The sequence below is a fragment of the Scatophagus argus genome, chromosome 9, assembly GCF_020382885.2.
Source record: "Scatophagus argus isolate fScaArg1 chromosome 9, fScaArg1.pri, whole genome shotgun sequence".
Classification (NCBI taxonomy): Eukaryota; Metazoa; Chordata; class Actinopteri; family Scatophagidae; genus Scatophagus; species Scatophagus argus.
In genome coordinates, this window is record NC_058501.1 from 8,042,541 (window position 1) to 8,058,844 (window position 16,304).

At 39.9% G+C, this 16,304-nt stretch overlaps 1 protein-coding gene across 4 annotated transcripts; it reads right to left on the reverse strand.

Moving 5' to 3' along the window:
- Positions 1-325: 325 nt before the first annotated feature.
- Positions 326-16,256, reverse strand: LOC124065080 (zinc fingers and homeoboxes protein 1-like). 4 transcript variants are annotated; one of them, XR_006844366.1, is made up of 12 exons: positions 14,739-16,253; positions 13,310-13,628; positions 12,732-13,198; positions 12,186-12,398; positions 11,729-11,944; positions 10,598-10,762; positions 9,102-10,328; positions 7,730-7,951; positions 1,721-1,819; positions 1,506-1,546; positions 745-884; positions 326-514 (listed from the first exon to the last, which is right to left on the reverse strand). XR_006844366.1 is itself a non-coding variant. In XM_046400150.1 (9 exons), the coding sequence occupies exons 2-9, from the start codon at positions 13,512-13,514 to the stop codon at positions 6,845-6,847; spliced, it is 2,724 nt and encodes a 907-aa protein (XP_046256106.1). In that variant the 5' UTR covers positions 13,515-13,628; positions 14,739-16,253; the 3' UTR covers positions 2,244-6,844. The 4 variants fall into 4 exon arrangements, 3 of the variants coding, with proteins under 3 accessions (XP_046256106.1, XP_046256105.1, XP_046256104.1); XM_046400150.1 differs by lacking the exons at positions 326-514; positions 745-884; positions 1,506-1,546; positions 1,721-1,819 and adding an exon at positions 2,244-6,853; XM_046400149.1 differs by lacking the exons at positions 326-514; positions 745-884; positions 1,506-1,546; positions 1,721-1,819 and having other exon boundaries at positions 2,244-7,951; positions 12,732-13,174; positions 14,739-16,256.
- Positions 16,257-16,304: the final 48 nt, after the last annotated feature.

The window sequence follows — 16,304 nt, forward strand, 5'->3', positions numbered from 1 at the left end:
GTTACAAAAATGTCACATTGGTAGAGTGCATGCAAGGCTTAAAATATAGGAAAAACACATTATACAGCCCAAACTATTAGTAAATGGTTCAAAACAAGTAATGTCTTTCTGTTGTAAGCCATTTAGTGTTTCAGGTATTCAACTCTCCATCACTTATCCAGGAAGCGCTGCACTGGGCCCATCGCTTATGACACATATTAGAAGAGAATTTATCAAAAGACAGAAATGCCACCACTTAAAAACAACACTGATTCCTCTTACTTTGCACAGATGAAATTAAGCGTCTCGTAGTCTGATATGCTGAAGCAGTGGTGGTCCCCTGTGCTGTTTTATACTTTGGAGTCCAGTGATCAAAATCTAAGTGATGATCATCGAACCAGAACCAGAACTCCAGGACGCAGGTGTGATGAAGGGCCAACCGCACAAAGGGAGTGTTAGTCTTCTCAGCCTCCAGCTCAGCAGCACAGAGCATCTTCCCATGTCTTATTCTCTTTGATCAGCACAAAGTGTGATTCTAGAAGAAAAGTGTGAAATTTATCTAGTGAACTGAAACTAAAGTAATAAGTAACATTTTTGCTTTGTACCGTAATACTATCTGCTCTTGTATAAACACAACTTTTGTCCACATTTTAACTGTAAAGGAGACATTTCAGTGCAATATTATCTCACCTCTGGCTATCCACTATATGAGTGCACTACACTGAATAAGCAACTCACTTTGGGGATGAGAACAATATTTTGTACCTTGTTTTGTCCCACAGAGGTCCACTTCACACAGAACTAAATGTATTCTGATTGGTGAGAACTCAGTGATGTAGCGCCCTGACATATCGCACTGAAACTCAATCCAAATGTCTTGCGTGAAGTTTGTGATGTTTTGACACCTGGAAGAGAGAAAAAAATAAACATACAAAAGGAGGGAGAGAAATCTCTTTTTTTTTTTTGCTTCCTTTAGAGATGTGGAAGCTGTGGATCTTTTACATTTCACCCTGCAAAATCAAGCCACAGGGAATTCTAATACTTGACGCAAATCAAGCCTCAACAGCTCTTTCAGCAGTGAGGTCTTTATTTGTCTTGTCGGTGCCGTGTGATGATTGAGATGTTATCACGGTCTGTGTCTAGATGCATGGTTTGCAGGGAGCTGCATACGAAGACATAAAAAATGCATTATAATCAACTTCAAAATACTGGTCAGAAATTAAACTTACTCACTCCTACCTGTGTCATCAGTAGTGTGTACACTTCCTGTGAAATATGAAAGGCTACTAGATTTTTTTCTTCTTCTTTTTTTCATGTCAGCATCAACACCTAGTGGCCTTTCTGATGTATTTATGGCATTTATTTCAAATCCTCTTTATAAATAAATCAGTTATTTGAGCTCCTTTTGGGAGTGTTGACCAATTATTTTACTATTTTATCCATGATTGATATTTCTGTGGATCTGCCCTGCATGTCATTCTTCCTATCAAACATTTCACAGATCACATGTAAAGTGAGCCACTTACCAGTCAGAGAGAGACGATAAATGGACCAAACAGCATCTTAACTGTGGAGGAGAAATGTGGCAAGTTGACTGGAGGCTACTTAAACGTTCCACACAGGTGACCACAGAGTTATCACGAATCTTGGGATCAGAAGTAATGATTTCAATTTTCTGTCAAACTGCACATGTCTACCTGCACCTAAAAGAAGACTTTGTGAGGACTCCATAACATCTCACCTCGTCACGCTTTTCTCTCTCTCCAAAATGATTTTAATACGATGTCCTCCCCCAGCTGTATTCATAACTTGTTTCATTTCTCTGACCTCAGTCTAGGTTCTATAAGGGTACAAAAGGATTAGAACATGTGCAAAGATTGAATACATACACTTTTTATTTTCGTATTCAAATCTGCTTCTGCTTCACTTCCTGTTATAATTTAACAAATACAACAGTGAGAACATAAGAATACTAACAACTACACATTCTCAACCACTAACACTGAATTACTGATGGTTTACTTGAAACACTGTTACTACTATTAACAATAGTGTGTCAGGAACTGTGTTGTCAGATAACTAAAAAGTAGCTAAAGGTGCTACAGCTAAACCTGAAAAGTAACAAACGGTGACTGACTGCTAGGGTCTAGGTTTTAATGGGACACTATGCACCTCTTTCCACTCCCCATTTGCATTTAGTCCAGACTGTGTCACATCACAGTTATCCAAAGCAAAGCCCACAAAATGTTGCTGGTGAGTGCACATCTTTTGACCAAAATTTATTGGGTTTTGTCCTCAAACAAGTATAAAATATAAATCTTTCCTAAATTAAGCTAGAAATCAAGCCAGGGCCTCAACAACAGCAGGGATTTTAAATTAACATGGCACAAACTGTCTGGCTCAAAGCCGGTAGCTACAAGCTGGACATTGCAGGGGCCACAAAAGGAATTCATAGCTTTTTTAGAGCAAGCCGGCAGAGGCAAACACACATACATACAGTGTTTAATCAGAATTTATGACAGCTACTCTCAAGTTTTAAGACATTTCAGACGCACAGGAAGAGAGTAGAAGAAAGTTTGTGTCAAATGTCAGCCCGTAGACACAGAAAAACACAAATTTGAACTGTTTTGTTGAGCCATGATTGTTGTATGCAGACATGTCCTATTTTCCTGCATCACCTGCAAAAAGGTCCAATCTCAACTATTTCCCACAATCTGTAACCTCTAACTGTCAATCAGATGTAGGGTAGACCACTTTATGAGGGTTTTTTTTTGTTTGCTTGTATTAAAAAAAAAACCAAAAAAACAAAAAACTGAAGGATGAATGTCACAGGTGACATTATAAAAAGGCACAGTAAATATTTGTTCTTTTTTCCATTTATTAGAGCACACAGTTAGATCATTGTGTTCTTCCCACAGTCTGTGTCTACGGAACCAACTCTGACTTAACACAAGAGCTGAGAAGTCACTGTCATCTCAAGTGAAACGTGTCTGGAAATATGCAGGAACAGAGAAATAAAACATCATACTATGTTTAAACAATAACTTGGGGTAAAAACTGTCAACAGATAAAAATTAGAGCAGAAAAAAAGGGAGAAAATTCCACAGAAAAAAGTAAAAAAAAAAAAAACATTTCCATTTATAAGTACAGTATAATACAGTTCTGACAGGTATTCTTTTTCTTCTTTTTTACCATTTCAATCTCTGACTGCTGAAAGAAACATTCAACCAATTACCTGTCTAAAAACAGATAACAAGTGAGGACTAGTGCAGAAGTTTAGTGAAGCTTACAGATATGACATTATATGCACAACAGGACAGCAGGTAAACTACTCAGATCACAATGTTAGCTTTTAGCTCTACTGCACAAGGTTAACTGGGATACATGATGACTGGTGAATATAAAATCACAACTCACAGAGCAGACACAGCACCTCAGCAGCCTGGGAAAACTGTTTCAATACATGGTTAATATTTAAAGAAGAGGGGCATTTTTTGAATGTTACAGGGTTATTAGACAGCAATGCTGTACCAGAGTCAATCTGGTTCTGTGCTTCTTCTCTTTATTGTCCACCTAACATGTGAGTTACTATTCAGCGTTAACATGGGTAAATTCTATTATGTAGTAGATTCAGAAATGTAACGGACAGAAAATCTCTAAATGGGTACTGCACTGATTTAGTATTGTCATTTATAATGCCTATTCATAAAAATGTGGGACTAAAAGGGAGATGAAATACTGTCAAAATCTGTGAAGCGAAGGCTGCGATATCCTGTCTTTTAGGATCTAATATGGGTCAAGCTGCACTCACAGTTTTATTAGTCAAATAAAACAAAAAGCGTCTTAAGACAAAGTTGAGATGACATCACCAGGGTTACTTTTCATGTGTTTAACTGATGCAGTGCCCCTTTAAGTAACTGTGTTACTTAAAATATTTTAAATAAATTCTCTCTTACATTTAACCTTTGATTTCAAAAAAATTGGCACATTATGGCAGAATAACCTCAGAATTCAGAATGATTGTATATTAAAAATAAAATTTGAATATTAAATATCTCCTCTATTGTATTCAAGTAAAAACAAGTCCAATAGCATTTGCAAATGACTGCAAGGTGTTTTTATTTCTGTCTTAAGAGAGCATTCTAACTTTACTGGAATCAGGCTTGTATGTTTGTAAAGCAGCTTAGATATAAAGCTAAAGTGAGTGCATGTCTTTGCTACAGAGTTCTGATTGTATATTTTTTGCAATAAAAGTACTAAAAAGTCACTTGGGCAACACTGGCTGAACTCTAAAACTGATTCTATTTCAAAAACACTATTCTATCGTACATATTGTTTGAGTCTGTCTTATTAACAAACAATCCACTGGTGTCTGGAAAGAGTTGTAATGACAGTTTTCATAGAAAGAAGTATATTAAACCATCCAAAACAGACAGACTATAGTAATGAAAGAGCACACTGTAAAAGACTGGGCTGGATACATGGGCGGCGGGTATAAGCCTAACTTGTGGACTAAAACAAGCTAATTGCGGACAGCCAGTTTGTTGTGAAGTAGCAAGATTCGAATGGTTACAAAAAGGGCACAAAATGGCTCCCGCATAATGACTACAAATTATGGGGGCAACACAGTTCAGAGAAAAGGACCCTAAAATGTAGCTCAAAAAGGCTAGCTAGCCTGTTTAAGCTGACAGTGACAGGATTGAAATGAATTTTTCATTTCTAAAGTCCATGAACTGAAGAAAACAGAAAATGGTTGCAGTCAACTTGGGGACTGAAATGTAAGTAGTATCATAAAAAATCACTCTGAGAATTAATCCCAGATTAGACTTCTACTGCGCCATGTATACCAACCCAAAATATTGTATGTACAAATGAGCTGTTGTTCATCTTGGTTATTGCATGCAGTATTAGACACAAGGTATACCTTAACATTTTGAATTTGTTATTTTTCATGGCCGGGCACTTGTCACATTATGGTTTCATCTCACTTTTAGTTGCCATAAACCAGCAAGCCTAGCTAGTTTACTGCTAGCAGAATACAGTGGCTTCAAAAATACTCATTAAAATAAGTGCCAGCATGTAGTCTGACAAGTGCCTGGTGAAAAAAAATCAATAAAATTCGGAACACCAAGGTGTCCGTTAAAGGACTTTGAACAGAAGTTTCCGATGTCAACTTCAGAGTATCTACGCATCTTTTAGTGTCAGCAGAAAGCAGAGCTCGGTCATGCATCACAAATTAGTTTGAACAAGCCTCCCTTAAGATTCACCCAACAGTATGCGATTTCCAAACACTGGCAAATTCTCTCTCATCATCTTCTGTCGAGATTTGGTGGAATTCTGTTCAAACAAGCATACGAGCCGTGTAGGCACATAGGTTTATTTGCAAAGCTTCATCACAGTCTCTCTCCCTATTTGTGAAGAACCGTAGTCAAGACAGTTTTCAGTCTATTGTCCTGTCAGTTTACTGCAGTAAAGCGTGAGGAAAACAGTCAGAAAGAGGAGCAGTATTTGGTAGACTTCCCACCACAGAGGGAATGCTGTGCTGTTTTTCCAGGCATCAGAACAATCCCTTCCACCAGAAAAAAAAATATTCTCCAAGAATGTTTGTTGTAGTTTTCTGAACAGTTTCAGTCTTTTGAAGATGTCCTTACACCTCTGTCTGTCTGCCTTGTAGATAATTTAATGAGACAGAACCGACAGACCACAGCTAAAATTTACAGAAACATGTCTTGGGAAGTGCACACAAAGAGTATAGGCATTCGTTTCACAAAAGTGGACTGTGGGAGTGGGGTAAAGATTCAAACAGTTGTGGGTATGTGGGAGCAGAGAAACGAGATGGGAGACAATTCCCTCAGTTTAAAGCAACAATAGAAAACATGACAAATATAACAGTGTGCATTTTCAAGACAAGAAAAGATTAAAAATGGGGCTCAAATTGTGCAATTTAGCGAAAGAAAGCAATGGGTGATTGTTCTTCTAGTTTTTTTGAGCCTTATAAACATCCAACATATAAAAAAAAGCGGATAAATTGAATCCTCCTCCAGAAAACGCACTGAGGATAAAAAAGGCAAAACACTGGTTCAGTTTGTAGTCTTACAAAACAGATTTGGTCTCTTAGAGCCATTTAATGGTATAATAAGAGATTAAGGTGCCTAATCAGGATTTAGTCCACAGTGTACACAGAGTGGACAAAGTGCATTTTTAAATGAAAAAAAAAAAAAAAGTTTAGTTTTGGTGCTTCACGTTTTTCCCGTCAGTGCAGACTGGAGTCAAATTATGATTTAAAATGATGATAAACAGTCTTTCTTTATAGATTCAAAAGGATTCACAGGACTTGTTTTTGACGTGAGCAGAGGAGTCCAAATGTAAAGGCAAGATACCCGGATGTCTGTCTCACAGTAGCTATTATTTAGCTCACAAATGGTGCCAATGACTCAAACTGCAGCTCACTGCTCAACAGACAACACATTCGACTTTGGGGCAACAGCCTCATATCATCCCAGCCTACATTTTAAAAAAATAAATAAATAAAAAAGCACAGGATGTGTTCTATCAAAAGGTGAAAAAATTGTTTATAAATGTTAATAGCAGTGCATATTAAACACATTTTAATTTTCGCTTTTTCTATCAGATCTGTAGGTGTCCCGGTAAAAATCTATAATACCAATAATACTCATGAAACAACAAATCATTATAAAGGGAAGACTTGAGTAGACATCCTGTGCTGTCAAAAGCATCATGGCATTCACTCAGCATGAAGGCATTTGGTCTCGTATCGAGACAAAATGCCTGACGGTCAGTGTCATTATCAATCCATGTCAGCGCAAACAAGCTGCTGATTTGTATCTGGTCCTTGCGATGATCTTCACATGACCTAGACAAAAAAAGATACTAAAGAAATCAAACAGTTCCACAAATAGATGTACACTAGTTTGACTGGGGTAACCGCTCAAGAGTGACATCTAGCTGTGAAACATTTTTAAGCACCTTTGTAAACACAATAGACAAGTCTTTTTTTGTTTCTCCTCTGTGTGTGCTGTTAGTTTGGGACCAGGGGTAAAACATTCATTACACTAGAGAAACAAGTTAAGAAATTAGGCCTGTGCTCATAACAACACGCCTTCTCAAGGAAATGCAGCAGAATTGTGTCAATAAGTCTTCCTTCACTTGTTTCATTTTAGCATGCAAGGAGTGCAAATTTAACAAGGGGCATTGTGGACATTAAAACTGTCTCTCCCTCCTCTCTCATTTACAACTGCAGCCATCAGTTGCTTCCAAAGAAGGTTATATGGATGTGTCTGCAGTTTTCATCTTCAGCTCAGCTCGAGGATTGCCCTCATGGAATATCCTTTTGACGAAATATTGTGTAACTGCTAGTTTTTAAGTTTTATCGGGGTTTGGTGTGCCACTTAACAATAGCAGGGTTTGTTAAATCTCCTTCTTTACCACAATTCTTCTTTAAGCTGTTCCACATTACTTACAGTAAATAAGTAGCTAAAGCTAATAGTTCATCTGTCAGTCTCATGAAGACGTGATTCAGAAAAAGGTTGAAAAAACTGTAAATTAATGTTGCAGATGAGTACACATGCAAATCAGTGGCAAAAAAACTTGGTTTAGTGAACTGTCCTCCAGCATTAATCACGCCTGTAAATCTCTTGTAACATTCTGTAACGTTTCACTTCGCTTCACACAATCATTAGTCTTCAGAAACTGACAAGGATTTCCTGACGCTACGTGACGGTTCCCAAACCTCACTGTCATCCGTATCATCTCCATCATCTTCTTCATCTCCTTCATCCTCATCCTCATCCGCCATCCCCGTGCCGCTCTGCTCCTCGGTGGTGGACGCTTCTCCCTGCCTGTCCGCTCCGTCTTCTTCTCCTCCTTCGTCTCGGTCTGTCACAGTCAACTCCTGGAAGGGATCCAACCCCGAGTCCACACGTCGCTGGACCTCAGCAAACCACTCCCTCACCTTTTGATGGAGACAAAGAGACAGATGAATGGTCTACTGAGAGCAGGGATGAAGCTATCAAGGAAGACACAGATATCACATTCTCTGTGAAATTTCTTGGAGCTCAGACTGATTTATCTGATGAAGGACTGAAGCATTTTTTATAAATCGAGTACAAATGATGGACATTGTGTGGGTCTTTTTGGTTCTTTCACACAGTCAAAGCACCTGTCCATAGGACTTTCTGAGGGGCAAATCTGCTACTGGGTTTTAATGATGAATGGCTGTTCTAGGCAAAAAATAAAATAAACAGATCAAACTGATTTACTTCAGTATTTCTAACATCCTGACTAAGGTCCATGTTTCATGGCAATGATACATTTTAGGACTTAAAAGTGTTTTCTATGAACACACTTGTCTTGGTGCTGCAGATAATGCCGAACTTGCTTAATGTGGCATAAAAAGCTCAATGTGGAAGAATCAGTCCAACTTTTCAGCTTGCTGCCGCTTATATTTCATGTTACTGGGTATAAGTCAGTTTAAGAAAGTAAACCTTGAATGATTTAGCTGCTGCGTCGGGCTGGTGTTATTCTTATGCTTTAGTTATGTTTCGTATACATACCTCTGTCGTGTACTGACAATGTAATTCTTATTATTAGTATGAAGCCCTGTAACTATAAAGCCTTTTGAAATAAATTTGTGACTTTGTGCTGAATAGAAAAAAATTGACTTTACAATGTAAGTAACTTTAAAACAAAATACACACCACAAATTAAAAGAGAATATACAGAAAATGAAAAGAAAGTACTACAGCATATTGGCTAAAATCCATGAATATATTTGGGAAAAGATGGAAATGGGGACAATGAGACAATGTGTCGATGTGACTTTAGTTTGATTCTCTTATTTCTTAATTTAAATGTTATGACTTATTGTGCATACCCTAACATTTAACAGAGAGTTGGTTATTTATATAGTTGGTGGTTATGATAAAAAGCATCAGGTTAAAAATGAACAAAAACAACAAAAACTTCAATGAAACATGTAGCTTGAGGTCACACCTGCTTTCTAAGAAAGCCTTCTATGAGTAGGTAGGGAGCACTCTAAGGAAGCAGGGCCCTGACTGACAGGTCAGAAGATCACATCCTAATAAAACAAAACCTTTTATTACCTGTTCATAGCTCATGTTGGTCTTGGTGACAAGCTCATCCAGGTCTTGCTCATTGAGAAAGCGGTGTTTCAGGTAGTACTCCTTCAAAATCTCTCTCCCGCTCTTGTATTTCTTTGTCGGGGGAGATCTGTTGATGTCTGCACTGAAAGAGGCTGACCTTCTTGGCTGTTTTCTGGTTCGGGATCGACCCCAGCCACGATTTCGGGCACGTCTTTTTCGACCAATGCTGCTGCTGCTTCCTATTTTATTGCCTCCTCCACCATTTGGCCCTTCGATGTTGCCACTTTGGTACTGGAAGAACCACTTCAGGTTACTGTTCTTCCACGAGTACCGAGAGTCCCCGAACCAGCTGACAATGTAGGAACGCGGAAGGCCGCTTTCTTCTGCCAGCTGGTCATACTCCTCCGGCGTAGGCCACTGGGTCCGCACAAAGGCACTTTTCAGAATATGGAGCTGCTCCGGAGTCTTTTTACTCTTATCTTTCACATCTCTGTTGCTGCTGCTAGCCAGTTGCTTACTGCGACCACCGGGAGGAGTTTGACTACCTTTTCGGGATGAGGAGGCAGAAGGAGAAGAAGAGCTGGCTCCTGTTCCCCCTTCTCCTGCTTTTGCTCCATCTGTCTCCATCTTTCCTCCCTCTAAAGAATCCGGGGAGGATGTGTTGACAGATGGCATTTTTCGTCTCTCGGTGAACCATGCATCAATCTCCCTCCGCGTCAGTTTAGTCTCTGTCCTCAGGCGGCTCAGTTCTTCATCAGATGGGGTGCTGCTCTTCTCAAAACTTTCCTCCAACACCACCAACTGCTCGGGTGTCTTCTCCTTAAACTTCTGCAGGGTGAAATCTGGAAATGGATTCCATGTTTTGGGTCGAGTCTCTTTCTCTTTCACAGGAGGGGTGCGTGGAGGAAGGGGAGATGTGGGGGTCTCATCGCTTGAGTCAATAACAATGGTGGTACTAGCACTGCTACTGCAGCTGCCACTTCCTCTGCTCCCTCCCTCATGGAAAACAATGACATGGCTGTTCTTGGAGTTGCGCTGATTGTACCTGGTGTCGCTAAACCACTTCTTTATCTCTCCCTTTGTCAGGTTGGTGAGTTTCATAAGCCGAGCAATTTCTGCATCAGTGACAAAATGGTTTTTCAGGTAGCTGGCTTTCAGCTCTGCCAGCTGCTCTTTGGACTTCTTGGGCCGCAAACTGAATGTATCGGCACTGAGAGCCGAGTTCTCCTTAGAAAGGGAAGGGAGAGTTATGTATTAAATAAAGGTTTCTGCAGTGCCATTGGGCACCCAGTGGTACCAAATACCTGCTAGGAAAAAGACAAAAAGATAACCAGAGAGATGTGAGCAATTTCAGGTGCATTGCGTGTAACTAATTGATGGGAAACTCTGTACGGCCTAAGGTTAAAAAAAAAAAAATGAATAAACTTTCTTGTTGTTGAGAGCACAAGAGTAACATTAATATTTATCATTAAGGCATTAACAAGTGTTGTCCCCACCTGTGGAGAAAGAGAGGGAGGCTGAACAAGGGTTGCCCGTTTCAGCTCACTGTTTGTCGGGGTGGGCGGGCAGGAAACTCTGCTGGAGCTCTGGGACTGAGTGGGCAGCCCTGCCACTGTCAGAGTGATTGGACTGGTCACTGGAAGGTTCCCCCCTGGGCCAACCTACACAAAGTCAGAAAATAATGACAGACTGTGAGGATGAAACATAAAGCCACACAGGAATAGTTATTTTGTTTAAACCAACTGCGGTTGTTATTTGTAACACATGAGCGTATGGAAAGGGTCATAAAATTGGTTTTCACTGGTGTGTAATTTCTGTGCTGTATTGGTGTATTTGTGCCACTGTTTTTGGCTACAAGCAAACTACAAGTAAACCCATAATTTATGGCATGGTCTGGGAGACTGTTGTCATTAAAATTATATGATCTCTATCAAGAAAAAAAAGGGAAGCATTTCTTCAGCACATGACCTAAAGAAATGACCTGTTACATCACAGAGAGCCTTTTGTTGTTAAGGTGACAACATTGTTTCTATTGCTTGGTTCTAATGCAAGGCCATTAAAATTAAATTAGAGAGATTTCACAAAATACCAGACATGTCTGCTGAGATTGAGATCTGATATTTTACCTTGTATAAGCTGTTAAAACATTTTGAAAATGTTGTAAAAGATTCTTTGGCAAATATTTACAACACGTTCATAAAAACACCATTAAAAAATTAAAAGGGAAACAAACGCGATATTTATTTTCAGGGCTCCTGGAACGCACTGATTTATTTGTTACTGCCTTTTTAAACTGATTGAATATATCTGAAGCAAGCTGACAGACAAAGTGAGCAGGATAAATTCATGTCTTATCCATGTCAAATTAAAACTGGTTAAATAAAGGCAAAGTGAATCAAGCTGTTTAAAGTCAAATTAATCAAATCATTTCAACCCATGCTGAGTCGTGCCAAATGAGACCAGCTAAACCACAGACTAATCAAACCAAACTGTGTAATCCAAGTTAGATTAGACCAAATTAAAGCATTCAAAGCATAACATTCCGAGCCATACCAGTGTCAAGTTCAAGGTAAGACGGGTTAAAGTTGAGTCTGGTTAGAGACGGCGTATTGTCTTTCCTTACCTACCTGTGTGAACACCAGGCCGGGCTGGCCCACTATCTGGCAGGTTTGAAGAATGGACTGCAGGCCATTAGCAGCAGCTGAGAGTTGGTGAGCAGGTATGACAGTGATGGTCTGAGGCACAGTGTGCACGGTACCATTAAACTGCTTCCTCCTGGCCTCCTCCACTTCCTCTGGAGTCCAGCTCACACCATGTTTCAGGCGCTGTGCTGAGAACCACACCTGGGTGTAGATCAAGTACATTTTACTCTACTGTTTAGAAAATGTGAAAAATAAAAGCAATATTTTGTAGATTTCAAAATTTAATTTTAAATTGAAATTGAGGTTTTTGCTTAATAAAACATACAGGATAAGGAGCTTCTACTCAGACTTTTCTGAGCTAAACTTGTCTTATTAAAGAAAAACTGAAAACACAACATCCTTTGTGAGCGCAGGTAATCTACCCCAAACAACTTTCATCTACCTTGATTTGCTCCTCTGTAAACTGTGTCTGTGCTGCCAGGCTGCTGATCTCAGCCATGGAGGGGTAAGGGAACTTCTTGTATGTGCTTCCTAGCAGGGCGTTGGTGTCCATAGCTGCACTATAGGAGGGGATGCTGCTGAGGGGAATCAGTAGCTGAGGCTGAGCTGCTGCTGCTGCTGCTGCAGTATGCTGGGCCTGAAAAGCAGAAAGCACCTGAAATAAAGAAAGAAGAGAAGAACATAAGAAAGGACTGGACTGATAATGCAAAGGTGAGACTGCAAAGTCTGTTTGGCAAACTGCAAAGTGTTTCTGAACAAGACAATGGATATTTAACAGCTGAGGATCTGCTGTTCTGTAGGTCAAATTGACATCAAACTGTCTAATGAGGGTATTGAACATTACTGCAGGGCATTATCCAAGGCCTACCAGCCGTTTCAGTGTGTCTAAAAACATATATTCATTTTTCACAGATAGGGATAAATGTATTCTTACATCCATGCAGCTCCCATGCGTCACCTAAATCCTTGTATTATCAACACTACCTACCTGTGCCAGGCCAGCAGGCAGAACTGTGGGGTTTAAGGTAGATGATTTCCTCTGTTGTTCTGAGGGCGGGCTGACCAGCAAGCCACCTCCTCCGAGCTTCATAGAGTCATGCAGCAGCATCTCCATAGGTGTCATAGGTCCCAGAGGAGCTTCAATGGGCTCTTGCTCTCCTCCTCCAACATCTCCCTCACCGCCCCCTCCAAAACTCTCCCCCACCTCATCTGCTGATTTCAGAGACACGGCAATCCTCTTGGGTTCAGATTTGGTCTTCATCCTCATGATGGGGGTCTTGCTGAGAGAAATGGCAGCAACCGTGGCAGGGTCTGCTCCTCCCTCCTCAGGTGTATCACACTGTTGTTCCTGTGTTGGCTGGTCACAGCCTGGATCCTCAGGAGGGTTTGTAGCACTGCGCTTCAGTGACGGACTGAGGACTTTGCGGTCTTCTGCAGTAGAGACACTTGGTTCATCTATGATTGTGATAATATTATAACAGATATTTCCAATGTCATTTCCAATAATTCACGTATAAAGTTCCACTGTGATCTTATCATGGAAGAATGGGCCAAGAAGGATCTTACCTGTATCTGGAGGGGTGGGAACAACCACTACTGCCTGATCCAGCTCCTCTGCAGTCAGAACCTCTTCAGTTCCCTCCTTCACATCCCCCTTCTCTTCTGCCTCTTCCTCCTTTGTCCTTTCTGTTTTCTCCTCCACCTCTTCTTGTTCCACCACATCAGAGGGCAGCACCATGCAAGGTGTGGTTGATTTTCGACGGCTTGACATTGTCAAACTCTGTTTATGTCTGCGCAGGGTAAAGAAGATCTGAGACAGAAGTGTTGAGGCTCACATCCCTTAGGTTGCTGCGTTCACATGCTAGAGTCCTTGAATTTTGTATTTCTGGTGAGGGAAATATGACAAATATGAAAATTCCGTATGTGTGATTTGTCACCAAAAAAGTAAAACTGAATACCTTTAGGATTTATGACTCACTTAGAAAACTAAGACATTTTAAACTTTTGTGTTTTATGGCAAGCAACTATTACAAGACTAAACAAAAACTTTAAATAATAGCCGTCAGATTTATTATAAAAGATGTTTTGCTGCTTTTTCCTGTTTTATTGTTACATCCTAATTTTGAGTACAGTTGAACAGCTTTGAACTGTTGGTCAGACACAACAAACTATTTCAAGGCTTGTCCTTGTGCTCTGGTAAACTGTGAAGGCCATTTTTCACTTTTACTTTATTTGCATAGTATGTATAACAGATTTTTTTAAAATCATAACTCGATACATTCCATAAAAAACTACTGTACTGTAGTACTGAACTGTGGCCAAGCCCACATTCAAACGTTCTAGTCCACTTAATTCACAACATGTTGGACTGTATCACATGATAAACCCACATAAAAAACAGTTTATGGGTCTTAAACAACACCAGCAGGGCCCAAATAAAATCACCAATTCAGTCGACACCGGGATGTAATTAATATTTTCTTAACTACACAACTGGCACACATTGTCTAGTTACTGCAAATATTTGATTTCAATTTCCATGTATGTCTTTGTGTCAAAGATGATCCCTTACGGCATTTCATGGTTTAATTTGATACCGCCTCATTTACGACAAGGTCACACTTACTGGCAGAAGTATAGCATATACTGCCTATAAGACACCATTGCAATATACCTGAGGTCAACTGCTCATCACTTACCGCCGGTAAAGTCTGTTAAATAGACTGCATACTGTTAACAATAACTAACTATGTACGGTATGCTGTGCTGCCCTGCCATCAGGATATAATTTGCATTAACTGTTAGCACCTCAATAATAATTTGGAGGCGTGAGCTAGCTAATTCGATATTATTAAAGTAACGTTAAACCAATAAATCAACATAAAAGGATCTCTAACTTAGCTCTGCAGTATATAGCATATATATGAAGTGGGCCAACTAGCTAGTGTTAGCCGGAGCGGTCATTATTATTGATCATGTCTGGCGGTAAACTTACTGGAACTACTGAAATGTGCACGGTGTTGCTACCAGGCTGTCGAGAAGAGGCGAGAAGTAATTTCCTGAGTCTTTGCAGAGCAGCCTTCAGCGTCTCTCCTTCCCCCTGCTAACCATTCAGCCCCAGCCTGGACGGGACTACAGCAGCGTTAACGTTATTTGGGCTTGCGGGTCTCCCAAACCCAGCGGAGGGAGGCAGACAGAGATATAGACGAACCGGTCTAACGGCTACGGCCCCCGTCTGAAGATGCTGGAAACACCGGACATCTCTCTCATCGTCGGAGCAGGTTATATTGTGCCCAGGTTGCGTCTTTGTAAGAGTTGTACAATCAAAAACGCGGCAGTTACATTAATAACGTGGCCGTTTATACCGTGTTAGTTTGCTGACCTAATTCTCTATTTTTTTTTAACGGCTGATTTTTTTAATGATCAAACGGCGTCATCATTCAATGTGATGCGTACTGACGTCATTCCTCGGCGACTCTCGGTGCTCTAACAATTTTGGTAACTTAGCAAAAAATAAACAATATTTTATCATTACCTTATACTGTACATTAGTTGGATTCAATGCCTTGTCACGAAAAGGGGCGTTTATTTAATTGTTGAAAGCAGGCCGTAAACTCATGCGTTTCCCTACCGGCTGTGTGCCAATGTGTCCTTACATGACCTGTCAGGGCAGTATGAAAAGCTACTTGAGGACAACGCTGATATTGCCAAGTTCCCTTTCAGTTTCTCTTAGGTTTCTTTTCAGGCTTCTCTGTTGATTAACCCACAACTACTATATTTTATGATAAACTGCTACCTTGCTATACATTAATACCTTAGCGATAATAAAAGACGAGCTGAGTTTAAAGGTGCATGGTAATTTTGTAATAAAAATATGTTTGTATCACCCTACTTCGGTTTAAAATTACTACCACAAAAGACCAACAAATGCCAAAAGATCACTTGCTATTACTAGGGTGTACAGTTAAAAAAGCCAATGGCTCAAAGACATTAAGATAGAAACAACTTGAGACAAGGAAGCAGTGTATGGCTGGAAAATCACTGTGGGGTCCACACGCACGAAAATTAAACAGGGCAAACCTTGTATAAGCAGCAATTACAGATAGTGATGTTTATTCCACTTTATTATAAAAAAGGATCATCTGCAGAACTTTAAAGGCTGATTTCCTGTAACTTTGTATTGCACTTATGAAATGGGGGATTTTTGGAAACAGATTAAAACAGATAAGATGATCAGATGATTCAGTAGATAGCAGATAGTGTCTGTAAAATGGGTTAGAACTCAAACCTGGCTCCACTCTTCCCCTATAGTGACATGATTGTATTCTTTGTTAGACCCTCTGTTTAGCAAGTAAATGCTAAATGCACATCTTCCTAATTTCAGTCTAGACTTCAATCAACAATTCAGCAATTCTGTTTTTTTTCCAAGCAGAAGGTGCATAAAGAACTACTGGGGAAAATGTGTAGCAGTGAAAACCTGGACTTTAAAGTCATACTTTGATATGATTCATCACAAACTGAAAACTGTAAATCTTACGTACACAAAAAACACACAATGATA

What these genes read in the sequence shown, in the direction of transcription:
- LOC124065080 (XM_046400148.1), bottom strand. Translation starts at nt 13,514, where the DNA reads ATGTCAAGCCGTCGAAAATCAACCACACCTTGCATGGTGCTGCCCTCT. An exon ending in CCGGCCTGGTGTTCACACAG is followed by an intron (nt 10,763 to 11,728) that starts GTAGGTAAGGAA and finishes GACTTTGTGTAG; the next exon opens with GTTGGCCCAGGGGGGAACCT. An exon ending in CCAACATGAGCTATGAACAG is followed by an intron (nt 7,952 to 9,101) that starts GTAATAAAAGGT and finishes CTCCATCAAAAG; the next exon opens with GTGAGGGAGTGGTTTGCTGA.